This window comes from Cydia splendana, chromosome 17 (assembly GCF_910591565.1).
Source record: "Cydia splendana chromosome 17, ilCydSple1.2, whole genome shotgun sequence".
Classification (NCBI taxonomy): Eukaryota; Metazoa; Arthropoda; class Insecta; order Lepidoptera; family Tortricidae; genus Cydia; species Cydia splendana.
In genome coordinates, this window is record NC_085976.1 from 15,953,050 (window position 1) to 15,967,584 (window position 14,535).

Sequence of the window (14,535 nt, forward strand, 5' to 3'; positions counted from 1 at the left end):
AAGTACGCAATAAACATTGTAATGTACGTAGCAATTAAACAGACTAGTCCATATATTTCAAAACCATATCAAAATATTTAATTTAATTTAATTTACAATGTAAACAACGAATTCCTTTTTATGCATTTAACATTACATTTTTTACCAGCAACTAAAATTAAATTTCCTACAATCATATTACAAATTCCGAACCACGTATTCAGAATAATAACCTCGTTTTGAAAGTATATCCACACGATCCCATTTTATTTTCTCGATTAGACATATTTCGCCGAAGAGAATAATAAAATAAAGTAATCCGAAAACTTTTACGGACCACAGGATAGCAGAAGTTTTATCATATAAAGTACTTTACATCGGACATGAAAACTTTGACTATTCTGCTTGTAGGGGAGTATTGTTACGTAGGATACACCTTTTATGGCTCAAAAACTTACGATGGAAACTTTTACGTTTAACTAGAACAGGGGTTCGTAACCCTTGCGATAAACCCCTTTGAGGATATAACCAACGGAGACGCCATGTCTATAATTTTCGGTACAAAATAGTCTGCCGTTTTTTTGCGGGGGAGGGGCACATCAAATGTATACGTAACGTAAACATAGCCATGTCAGATAAACGTCAGTCCATACATGTGGTTGACCATTGGCCGCCTATTTTCGACAGAGGGGAACGCCTGTTAATGACCACTCCGTTTGGTTATATTCTCTAAGATAAACCCCTTGGTGCGCTTGGTATTTTCGTGAAAAAGGATTTTAATGTCAGGCACGAACGAAGTTTAACTATTTAAGGCTTATAGAATCTTTAAGAAAGCCTTTAGTAAAGGTAGTTAAATACTGTTTTCTGTAAGTTATTATTGTACATACCTACATTTTAATAAGTACCTAGATAAAAAATGTAAGGGAAAAACGATACAAAATCACATCGACCTAAACCTAATGTAAGCAAACTTTGTACAGTTATGGGTACCATGCCATGATATAATTTATAATATATTTACATATATTATATTTTTAAACAGATCAAAGATGGAACTTCGTTGGTACATATAGTCTATGTAAAATAAAATTCGGTTAGCCATAATAATTATCAATTTATCAGTTACAATACCTTTACAATTTTGTCGTTAGGGACTTGAAAGTATAGGTTAGTGTTTTGGTATCATTTCTATCAGACTTGAAATCATTATAACTATATAAACACTAACTAAATGTTTACAACGCCTTTACGTTTTAACTCTTAAAATTAATATAATAATTAGGATTGGAATAGATTCATAAAATATGGTACCTATTATTCAGTAAATTTTGTTCCTTTAGTCTGCAAGTATACATTTAAATTAATTAGAACGAAGGTATCTATTTCGAGAAAACATAATACCTGCACGTATTTAATCAACTCAATAACCAATCACAATATTTCACCCAAAAACATCTTGTTTGCATGTATAAAATCACTTTAATTAGCAACCGAAAAATGTAAAACGTAACATGCCTATTCATGAGCACAAACCCAGCGTGATGGAAAAATAATTTAAAAACCGAACGCGCCCATCCAATTTTCTTTTAAATCTTTTGAACGCGGCATTGATCGCTTTGATACTTCATGTCAACATTATCCCCATGCGTGCCAACTGCCAATCAAAAATGGCTGCCACAACCCTTTGATCCTCGATAGATCAACGTTTTATTTAGGTATATTTGAAAACGCGAGGATCAAGTGCCAATCCATCATGCGGGATTTGCCCCGAGTTTTAAATTACCCCTCTATTGACACTTAAGTGTTGAAATGTGGATTGATCTCGGTCCAACCTGGTTGTTAATGGGGTGGGAAAAGGCGGTTTAAGCTCCAGTTTTTTTAACGTTAATGGAGAACGTTAATGGTTAAAAATGTTTAATGGAACAGAGAATTGAGGTTAAATAATTCAGTCATGTTTATTCTACTCATTTAGGGTACCTATTTCGACCAAACAAAAGTACCACAAATTAGCGAATACTTTTGTTTAACGAGCCTATAAGGTGTCCCACTGCTGGGCAAAGGCCTCCCCCCCTAGACTTCCCATCCTGCAGATTAACTGCAGAATCCGTCCAGTTGCTGAGAAATGTGTCCAGGTCGTCTTATAAAATAATACGAATACGAATATACTAATAAAATAATTTTATTAAATATATTGATTTGTGTTTTTTAAATAGTCCCAATATATATCCGTATACAGTGAAACCTGGATAATTGCAATCTCAAGGGACCGGCCATTTTTTGTCAATTAACCAGGTTTTTCATTTAAGCAGGTCGTGTCAATTAACGAGGTTCAAAAAATCGTTGTGTCAATTATAGAGGTTTTCATTAATAGAGGTTGCGTTCTGACAAATTTCTTTTATGGAGGTGCAAATAACCATTGAAAGTAGATTTACACGCTTACGTCCTGGGTTTCTGGTCTATATATTGCTTCTGTCTATACTTGCACTACATTAATTACTACCTTATTTTCTTATCATTTGGGTTTAAAAAAATCCCTTGAATTGTAGAAGAAAGTTTTATTAGAATGTAAAAAGCATACTTTGTTTTTGATTTAATCCAAACTATTTCACCTACTACAGGCTGTGATAGATACCCAATAAATAACTGATTTGCAAGACCGAAGTGATCCCATAAGTGTTCCGTGAACAAAGTTTTGTACGGAACACTAATAAATTGAATACTGGATGAAGATATAAATAAAATGATCATTGCTATTAAAATATTGTTTCTGCTGTCTACAACTACATTATTTCAATTACAGAGGTAATAAGTAAGATTCGTTTCAATAATAGAGTAAAAAAGATGAGCAAAAATAACGGATTTTTTTAGTACAGTGTCAATTATAGAGGTCTTAGTTGCGATGTGGTCAATTACAGAGGCAAAATTACGAAAAGCACTAAAATCTAAATTGCAATTATAGAGGTTCCAAAATTTCAATTATAGAGGCCTTTTGGTCTCAAGGGACCGGGACCGGACTTTTGGTTGCAATTATTGAGGTTTTCCATTTATCCAGGTGCCAATTAACCAGGTTTCACTGTATAAGTGATAAACTGAAATAGATGTTATAATACTAATGGCGTTATTCGATAAACCTGAATTAGCTATGAATCGTTTGTCTTTATCTGTCATTTTGACTTATGTATTTGTAATAAAGGGATACAACATAATTTAACTAACTTTATGAATAAGGGGGTACGATGTTAAGACCAAGGCCTCTAGTGGCCCCGCGTAAGTTGAAGACGCCGCCGCCGGTTCATATCTGGCCTCCGCCATCGAATGGTTTATCTATTTCAATACGGATATGATGGTCGTTATTATCTACGCGACAGCGTGATAAAACGGTATCCGTCACTTTCAATCGCGCTCTGTTAAAAAGTGAAGTGTGTGTGTGTGTTAAAAGGGAAGTGAGTGGCGTGTGTAAAAGTGACGTGGATAAGGCCATCCATAATAGGCCTGTAGTTTAAAGTACCAAAAGTTATATGATTTTAATTACATCGCATCCCCCCGCAATATAAAACATCTACAACGCTATAAAACGGTCTGCTACGTGCCGCAATTCCCATTGCGCTGACTAGGAATTTATTGCAACAGTTTAGATGAGTCCTAATGGATACGTTGCGCTAAATTGAGTTTTCTGGCCATTTTGAACGTTTGCTTAGGAGGAAATTGCTGGCTTGAAATAGTAGATTATAAATTAACACTATTTACCACTATTTGGAATCGGGAGAAAATTGCTGTGTTTGATGTCATAGAGACTTGTTCATTTTCACCCTAAGGAAACGCTAGGCTTTTCAAACTTAACCATGCAGTCACAGCTCAACACATATAAGGTGACAGTCCATTTCCAACGACAGCAGCACTACCATTCTTTGTACTATGGAGATTGACAATAACACCGACACGTTCGTACTATAGTAGTGGAGCTGCGGTCAGAAATGGAATGTTATCCTCAGGCTCTATTGTTTGGTCTAGATCCCGTCTAGCAGCCGTATTAGAACAATGAGATACGTCAAATACTAGATATTGAAACGATATGGATCGGATATGTCAGTGTCAAACAAGTCACTTTTGATACTTGTTTGACACTGACATATCCGATCCATATCGTTTCAATATCTAGTAGGTATTTGACGTATCTCATTATTCGAATACGGCTGTAGATCCTATTAGTTGAGCTAAAGTAAAAACGCTAAGCATCAAGAATTTCGTACATTGACCGGCCTGTTCCTATTTCTATTGCACGCGTATAATATTCCTGTCTCGCTCGCGTCATTGACCACCGGCATCATGAGAGGGACAGCAATAATAATTACGCGCGTGCGATAAAGATAGGAACACGCGGGTCAATGAACGAAATATTTCGTGCTTATCGTTCTTACTTTAGCACATAACATTATGCACATATTATTTTCTTTTGTGAATAGTGTTAGTTAAAATTACAATCAAAGCTTGTAGTTCCAGCTCTAGAGCGATATTTAGCTTTCCAAGTCCCGGTTTATTTTTAAAAGCACAAACTTTTATTGAATTTTGAAATTATATGGAAAAGATATTAAGCTTAAGAAGTTTCGGTATTAAGAACAGAAAAAGATTTAAGAAGATAACATTTTTTATATGATTTTGACCAATCAGTACAAGAGAAATGCCTTAGGTATAACAGGACTCCCTGTGAATAACAAATATTAAAATCGGAAGTTAAAGAATGAAATAACAGAATACAGGCGTATCCAGATTAGTCAATTTTTCGCCAATCTGATTCAATTGCCCGATCGAATCAGGAGGTGCGGACGCAAATACCAATTTGGCTCGCCGAATTCAACCACCGATAATGACCGATATTACCGATAAAATGAGGTGCGGACGCAAGAATACCAATTTGTGAGGCCAGTATTTTTGTTCTGGGGCATTTTTTCAATTTAGAGGGCTCTAATATCACCATAAATCTAAAATTGGAGACTGACGCCAGTTTCATTTCTGATCAAATCGACCGATTTGATCAGTCCCGTCTGGATACCACTTACGCCTACTCAAAATTTGGTCATTATAATTTAACAGCACGCCTACGCATCGGAAACTTATCGCAAATTGTCCTTAATCCGGATAATCTAATCCCACTTACTTGTCTTATGTCTTAAGTAAGTAGGCCGCTGTCGAACTAATCGGTTGCGGCTTCTTAAGACCTGTGTATTTGAGTAGGTACTCGTACTAGGCATATGTCGTTCACGAGTGAGTGATTTAAATGAACTGTATCATTTGACTGAACTCACTCACTCTTCAACTCAGTGCAGGTTCAACTCGCTCATTTCGCTCAGTCGCTCATCTATCTCAGTGTTCCTTGCTCGCTCTTTCCCACTCATGATTCGAATGAGCCGGCCGAGCGTGACGAGCGAGTGAGCGAGTGACACGTTGCGAATAGGTTTCGGAGCGGTTCGGAAGAATTCGGAGGGTGTCGGGAAAACATGGCGGGATTGTATCGCGTGATCCGCCATCTTGGTCGCACTTTTGTCATCTGATTGATTGACTTCTCTCACTGAGCGAAATTAACGAAATAAGCGAAATGAGTGATACTTCACCGCGAGTGAAAGATATGAATCAATCTTTTCAACTCAGTGAAGCGTTTTGCGCATCTCTAGTAGGTACTTACCTATAGGTTTTATGGACACTAACGCCCTTATTCACAAAACTTTACGGGCCTGATTTAGTATTATGTATCCCTTTCTTACAAATACATAAGTCAAAATGACACGAAATGAAACGATTATTATATTATAATAGCTAAGCAGTTAAGTAGACGTAATGATATGGTTGATATTATATCACTATTTAGATGTCTACCGAATACTAAACAAAATAATGGTATGTTATTATATACCGAAAGTAATATGTACCAAAATTCGACTGTCTTTTGTACGTTAAGTAAGTAGATACCGAAATGACAAAATAACATATATATTTTTTCTAATATTACCAGTGTATTTTGTAAGACAGAAATGTTTTGCTAATATGATTGGTTCTTTCTTTAAGAACATTAGGTTTTTTCGTATAGTATTATTGAAAGAGGCTTTTCCCGACTTTGTTATTACTTTAATAATGTTCAAGGAATGAGACTAAATAAAAACAAGTTTATAAATACGTACATTGAGTTTGGTTAACCGAAAGTAGTCATTTAAGTAAGTATATACATAATTCATAATAATACGGTCTTTCAAATAAATATCGTACGAGAACACGAAATATATGAAAGAAAAATTGGTCAAAGTCGGATAGTTTATTTTAATATACAATAAGGTAAGTCAATAGTTTAATTAAAATTACATTACGTTTATAATTAATTATATCTCTAATATTTTTATAGATAGTTTCATGTTTAGAATGAAATGAAATTAGGTACCTATATGAAAATTGGAATGGAAAGAGAATATGGCAATCTTATTCATGTCATTCTTATTATAGTACTAGCGACCCGCCCCGGCTTCGCACGGGTTAACAAAGTATACACCTAAACCTTCCTCAATAATCACTCTATTGATAGGTGAAAACCGCATGAAAATCCGTTAAGATAAGATAAAATAAGATAAGATAATAATTTATTGTATAACTGTGTACAAAGATGTTGACAATACTACAATTATGAACCAACAGTTTATCCATCTCGGACGTACAATATAATTATGACTAACCTATAACTAGTAACAAAGTTCTATGCTCTAACTAGTAACATGCATCATACTCTATCATCATTATCGACAAACTCTTTCATGCTGTAGAATACTCTATTATAGTTGGTCAAGCAGATCTTGTCAGTAGAAAAAGGCGGCAGATTTGAAAAACGTAGGCGCGAAGGGATATCGTCTCATAGAAAATTTGAATTTCGCGCCTTTTTCTACTGACAAGATTTGCTTGACCATCTATAATAAGCCAATTTTTTAAGATAGTTTTAAATTGTTTACCTTCGACTGACTTTATTTCGATAGGTAAGTTGTTAAAAACTTAATTCGTTTTTGAGTTTATCGCGAACATACAAACACACAAACAGTCAGACGCGGCGGGGGACTTTGTTTTATAAGGTGTGGTCTGGATCATACGCCCGATTCCGATTTATCTATTCGTTACGGTTTAGATATGGTTTTGATATGACCTTGGAGATCGTTCACGCTTATTTATGCATGCAAACAAAATAAATAAATAAATAAATATTACAGGACATTATTACCTACATACACAACACAACAAATTGACTCGGCGCGATTCGGGAAATGAACTAGAGATTCACTACATATGAAATAGTAAAGATATGTGACGTCCCACGGGTAAAGGTACCTTATGGCGGTTGGCGCTTACGCATTATTAACGCCGCTCCAATATTATTGCCGCCGCCATAAGGTAACTTTTGCCGTGGGACGTCACATATCTTTACTAATTCATATCTAGTGAATCTCTAATTCATTTCCCGAATCGCGCCCTAAGTCCCACAGTAAGCTCAAATTAAAATTAAGTGAAAATCGTGTGTAATACGTACGGCCTGTGTAACTTTGCATTCTTTGATTTGAATGTCTACCTATAACGAACAAAGTCATGTTTTCAAGCCAGGTTCATATGTAAAGTATTTTCTCAAAAATGGACGGCAAAGTCGACTTTGCCGTTTAAAAAATAGGTTGCGAAGCGCGTAGTTTATGGTCAGTGAAAAATTAAAAAGTTAAAAACATTGCAGTCTCGATTTTGGGACTGCAATGTTGCATACAAATTCCATTATTTGTCGAGTTCCAAACTTTTTAAAAGTTGAAATGGCCATATCAAATGAAGGCACAGGCCCATTAAACAGCCAAACAGATGATTAGTACCGCGACTATTTAGCTATCTCAAATAGGTTGGCGTATTTTCGGCAGAAAAATACACTTCTATTTTTTTATTAAAAAAATAAAAAGGCGGCAAAGCTAATTTTTTCAATTGTTTCTACTTTTTTCTGTTAAAATATATACGTAAGAACGTTGCTTTTGTAAAATATTTCTATGATATTTATATTTCTTGCACCATTTTTGAGAAAAGCACTATATATGACTCGGCTGGAAGGCTACTTGCTGGCTTCGGATTCAATTAAACGGACTCCCAAGGTCGTCCGTTTAAAACGAATCCTCAGCCTGCAAGTAGCTACTTCCGAGCCTCGACAATAATGTACTATTAAGCTACTGATATATTTATGCCCCAGCATGTATCCGTTATTAACAAAAACACCCGATGCCTTAAAGGTCGACGCTCACTTGTGGCAATTTCGAAGACGGCTTTAAAAAAGTATTAAAACACACTTATTAGTACGATCACACTTAAAACGATTTCGCGTGTACTTATTTTTTATTTATTTAATTAAAATTTTTAATCATGCAACAAGGCCCATATTACAAATACCTTACAGACTAACATTATATTATATGCATTTTATAAACTTTTAAATTTACCCTATGGCAACGGAATGCACTTATTTTTTGGCCACCCTGTATATTACTTAAAATACAAAGGTGCCTTCAGTATGTCATGGCCCTAATAATACCTATAGACTTTTCACGGAAGTAGCACTTACCTCCGGAATAAAGTATACGTATAATGACTAATAATGAGCACTTGTGAGTAAAACGTATGTTTCAATAATTTTATGTTGTTGTTTGTCCGTTTGTAGGGGTCATTATCCAAAGGGGGCAAGGGACTATATTATTATTGACATTGAATATCATAATGTAAATAGAAAAAAAAACGGAAAGAATAACTAATTTACTTAATATACCTGTCGGTAATAAGGAGCACTAAAATGTTATACAAGTTTTGGTCAGATCCGGCGAAAAAAAAATTATTTTGTTGCCGAAAATAAATTCTGTATTTTGTTTCACACGACACGTTATTTCTTTTTACATCTTGGCGGAAAACAAATCATTACAACGAATAAGTATAGTTTTTGTTTATTTACAGATAAGAAATTGCGAGTTTCCTATAAAACTTTAATATCTTGTCAGTAGGTATATTATTATCTAACTAAACTAACCAAGTCACATAATGGCGGCGCGGCGTCACAGCTAAAAAGGTGTTTTTTCACTAAGACAAAAATTAAATATATTAACAACGGGTCACTCGCGTATTTTACGTTGTTAATATATTTAATATGTCTGTGTCTCACGGAAGTTTTGTTGTTAAGACAAAAATTGACAATATCTCTAAATCAAGATCGATTTCAGGAAACTTCGTATGACATTTTAGTCTCTAAATGCGGTCAAGAATGCACTCATTAAAATCTGTCCGGTTTAAGAGGCCCACGGTGCGTGTATAAAAAACACCCATGACTCAGGAACATAATTATATAAAATCTGTGCTCATCATACAAATAAATACTGTTTGTGACTAACGGGTCTCTATTGTTTCCCAAAAAGTTTTAAGTCATAATGTATTGTTTGCCCGCATTTTCGTTAGTCATAATTTATTTGGTCCACAAACGCGTCACTTTTCAAAATTGCCATATAATAAATCTAACCTAACCTATCTATAGGATAACCTTACGAAAACCCTGAAAAGTTAACGGTTGCAGTTTTAGGACTAATGATAATATGACAAACATTAAAACTTTATGGGAAACAAAGGGACCCCGTGACTGACATTGTTGAACACAAAATAGCACATTATCATTCTACACTCAACATGGCAGCTTCAATTTATGACAACACACCATCCACAATGCGCGGCAGTGAATGCGTAAATAAGCCAATGTTTAACACAATACAAAAACTGTCAACAAAATAAACCGCTGGATTGTGCCGCAAAGTAAACCACCGACTAGTGATGTGATAATATCAGTTTAAAAATAATCCCGCTAAAACAGGGAACCCGCGGGGATTGTTTTGCATGCATATTTTTAATAATGACAAAATGTGTATAATTACCTAATTTAACTTTATAAACGCTACTTCTTCTTCTTATCGTGTAAAAGGATCATAACTAAATAATATTTTGCCAATATCTAACTACTGTATTTACTATTATACCTAGGTATAGAATAGTACCTAGGTATCGTATAGGATTGCAATGACAAAACTACTGAAATTTGTATTATTTCATAAATTTATTTGGCGGGTTTAATATTATAGGATTTTATAATACAATATATTCGATTTTATTTTATTATCCATTAGTAATAGCTAGCTAGTTATCGTAAGTTACAAATATTGCACATTCAAACTCCTCGTACCAATGAAATTAAATACAAAATACAATACAAAATTCTTTATTTCATAAAAAACAGTACATATAATTTGAGGGATGGTGTCTCCCGGTAAGCAATATATGCCTGTGTTGGGAGGCACCGCTCTTCCGTTAAATTATCAGAACTTATGTACGTTATATTAATATTTACCAGTCGCTTTTCGGTGAAGGAAAACATCGTGAGGAAACTGGACTAATCTATAAGGTCTAGTTTCCCCTCTGGATTGGAAGGCCAGATGGCGTCGCTTTCGTAAAAAAATGTGCCTAAGCCAATTCTAGGAATTACTTGCCAAGCGGACATCAGGCTTCCATGAGCCGTGACAAAAAAGCCGTTAGTTACAAACTAAAGTAAACTTTTCAATATCAAAAATAACACACATAAATTGGGTGGCCTTTTAGGGAAAATTTGAACTGGACCTGGAAGTATGAAAGTGGATGTTACGATTAAGCTATTTGAGAAATTAGAATCTCCAATTTTTTTAAAAGCCGGGAATTTTGGGGTTCACAGACTAAATACATCACTACCACAGCCGCCGCGCGTTGGCAATCAAATACTCATCAGGACTGTTACAGCCGCTTTATGCAGTCCTGGTTCGCATTTGGTTTTAAACTCTAGTGTATAGAGTGGGAGTGGGCTATCATGTTTTTTTTTGTCGGCATTTTGTGGGCCATCGGAGTAAAGTAACGGCAGCGCTTTATTATCGGTTCGGAAAAATTGTCGATAGAATTTTGCAATACCAAACTTGTGGTTGCTGTGTGGCCAAACTCAAAATATATGTTTGAAGCATAATTTAGAGTAGGTATACTATCTTGACACCACTTGCAGTTCATCTCCCGTAGACCAATAAGTGCGAGCGAGATAATAATACGACTCGAAGTGCATTTCGCACGTCGCATATATGTACCTAAGTGCCAGTTGTAGTGTGTGTGCTATGCCTCACCCACACACAAGCATAGCCTTAACATATATAAGTGAAAATTAAATGACAGATAGGGAGTCATTTAATTTTGCCCCGATTTAACCGATGTCTGCATAGCAACATCAAAACCATAACAGATTAGAAAATCTGAATATCGCTATTGATCCATAATCCTGTGTTATCCGCGACACGAGTATCGGCCCGATTCGAACTATAAGATACTACGTCCAATATTACGTCTAGATACTATATGGATTAGATATATCAGCATACGTCGTTATCGCGGGAGCAAAAACAAGACTGTCAAAGAACACATGTAACAGAACGTCTGTTTTGTAAAAGTGGAATATACTGCCTACACATTTAAACCTCTAAGATGTTCTTCATATCTAGCATAAAGTTTTCGCTGGAAAAGGTCAATTAATCTTGTATTTCACTCTGTAAACGTATACCTATAAGTCAACGTGTCAGTCAACTTGAAAAATAAGTCACCAATGTATTTAATTATTTATATCAGTATTTACTTACTTCTGAAAGTATTTTATGTGATATTAGTAAAATATGACCAAACTTTTATTTAAATTCGATTCTGCTACATTACCAACCCATAGGTAAATATAAACGTTACTCGATAGGAATGTCACTTCTGTTATTATTTATTTGTCATAATCTTTCACTACTGTCAAATCGTTGTTGCCCCCGCGATAACGACGTATGTATATCAGTGTCAAATGTGACGTTTCTTCAAACAAAAACGTACTAACATATCTTCCAGTTCGAGCGCCATCTTGATAGTCACGCGTCATGATTTTTGTGTTTTGCTCATTAAAAGTGTACTATCGATAGCTTATTATACAGTAAACCAATGTGGTAGTGTGCAGTGCATGGATAATTAATCTTGAAATGCGTTTAACCACCATTTTGGAGTCAAAGGCCGGTAGTCCTACTTGTAAAGTCCGCTATCGCTTTACAAGAGCTAATAAAATCACCGTACACTGTCTTGTATTAACCGTACAATGTTAGTCGTCGTATTTAGCTCCTAATAATACCTTGATACTGGCGAAATAGTCCCACTGGACTGAAGCCATAATTTTAAAAGAAGTGCTAACATATCTTACTATATCTACTTAATCCATATCGTCGTAATACTTGACGTATCTTAAAGTTCGAATCGGACCGTAACTATGTCGTGTAAACAGTGTCAAACAAAATCCTTTATTCTAACTTCATCATTTCGTTCTTACCCAGTTGATAAATTATTAACAAAGGTGAATTATTTAAAAGAGTTAGTTACGGAGTTACGGAACCAAATCGAGGTGGGGCTATCGATCAGTGCCCCAGAAATCAGTGGGAAATAAAGGGGTGCGGTAGACATTGCGGTCTGACTTTAGGGGTTTGGGTTAGCATTTAACTAATTTTGTATGGCGACATCGGACGCGTTGAGTAATCAATCTACAATCATCCGTTTTTGAGTTTCATAAATAAAAACACTCCGGTATTTTTAATTTAACAAACAATATTTCCTACACGAGCACACATCGTGTCACATGAACACATTACAGTATCGGCATAGTACAGTACATACTTACAGTCAGCGACAGGAAAACGAAAAATAATATCACGAGTTTTTTTTTTAATAATCATAAGTCTAGTGCGCAAAACGTTCAAGTTAATAAACAAGACCAACTGCGGGTAGTTCGAAAAACTCGCAAAGAAGATGTTGATGTCAACTTAAGTCAGTCTTCTTCAAAACCACAGGGACAACGCCGTCCTCGAAATGTCGGAGGTAAATTTAAAACTTAATGTTACGCGATTATGTCCCGTCGTTGTGAATAATCATAAGACTAATTTAATATATGAGAAAGTTCTTTACGATGTAAATTAGCTGCCACTGCATAATTTTCCTGCACTACAAGAAATCCCCCTTGTGCTCTTTGTCTTTCGTTTCCAGCAACGGCGGAACTTCTAATTGGATTAGTCCGGAATCGCCAGTGTCTTTAGGTGAGCTCGATTTAGTGCAAATTAGGGTTTCCTACTTCGTAACTATACCTGGACACGGAATGGACAATATTACATACGGTCAATGATTATTTTATACCACGTAACAAACAAGCATACGGCCCGCCTGAGAGTAAGCGGTTACCCTATGGTCGCATGCAACTCCAACTGGGGTGTTACATGTGCGTTTGATTTATATGTGTCACTTCATGATATCATCGTGGTCGTGTAAATATATTTTTGGAACGTTTGCTTGTACGAGTAAAAATGTTTGTGAACGCGTAAGTACCAAACCAATGTTTGAAAACGAAGTAACGAATAATTTTGTTCCTCTGTAAAGAATGTAACCACACCCCACACCATAGGGTTGATACGGAAAAAAAATCGTTTTATTTTACCACTTTTTCGGCATACAAAATCCGAGCAGCAAAATTCGTCTTGACATATGCTGCAGCAATCCAGTCGGTAGAAATGCTGCACCGCAGTCCTGCAGTAGTAACGCTGGAGTCTGTATCCGAATGTTACCTTTGTGAATATGAACTCACCAAAAACATCTATACACCCGATCTGCCACTTCATACTGGGCTGCGTATTGATCTGGCACATGTAGCAACCGCGGTCCTCCGCTCTAAGGGGCCGGATCCTCAACTGCCAAGTCCTAGGAGAGTCTCGGCTGACGGAGTAGCGCGCGCCCAGCACCGCCCGGTCGTGCATGGTCAGCACTGTTTGGTCTTCTGCTCTGAGCCAGCCCACCTGCGAACAAGAAATTATTTATAAGAACTTTTGAATTATAAGTTTTTTTTATGACATGGGAGGCAAATGAGCAGATTCGCCTAATGGTAAGGAATTACCGTCGCTCAAGGATACCTACAACATAAAAGGTTGCAAGTGCGTTGGCCTTTAAGCCGGGAGGTTTGAAAGTCGTATCGGTCTGGAAGTACTGCGGGCGAAGTTCATTTCACAGTTTAGCCAGGCGTGGCTCACTCCGCGATTTCGTCGCTTTGCTACAGGTAGCTAAAAGTACATCCGTTCGACCCCAATTTTGGGGAAAGCCATAAGCCGCGCGTGGCGCAGTCGCCACCTAATCGGCCATATCTGTGCTGATCGTACCAGACGCGTTTTGTTAGAGAGTGAGTCTTCTGTACCTAGTAGGTACTATTATTTATTCTGTGGTTTAGCTGTGCGAGTCGAGATTTTATTGAGAAACGCTCAGTTGAGGACTGCCAAACATCTAAGTTTAATATCAACAATGGTTTCCTCTTGCAAACCGGTGGTAAAAATTATGCTCTGTCTATAAAACGAGCCACGAGCGTGCACGCTCGACCCAACGCCCACTGTCATACATTATTGTATTAAAAGCTAA

General features: G+C 36.3%; 1 protein-coding gene across 3 annotated transcripts in view; it reads right to left on the reverse strand.

Moving 5' to 3' along the window:
- LOC134798923 (limbic system-associated membrane protein-like) overlaps positions 1–14,535 on the reverse strand; it is a 68,914-nt gene that overhangs the window by 19,811 nt on the left and 34,568 nt on the right. For all 3 annotated transcript variants that reach the window (XM_063771352.1, XM_063771351.1, XM_063771350.1), the window contains one exon: positions 13,718–13,925. In XM_063771352.1, coding sequence (XP_063627422.1) covers positions 13,718–13,925 — 208 coding nt within the window. The remainder of the gene's footprint in view (positions 1–13,717; positions 13,926–14,535) is intronic.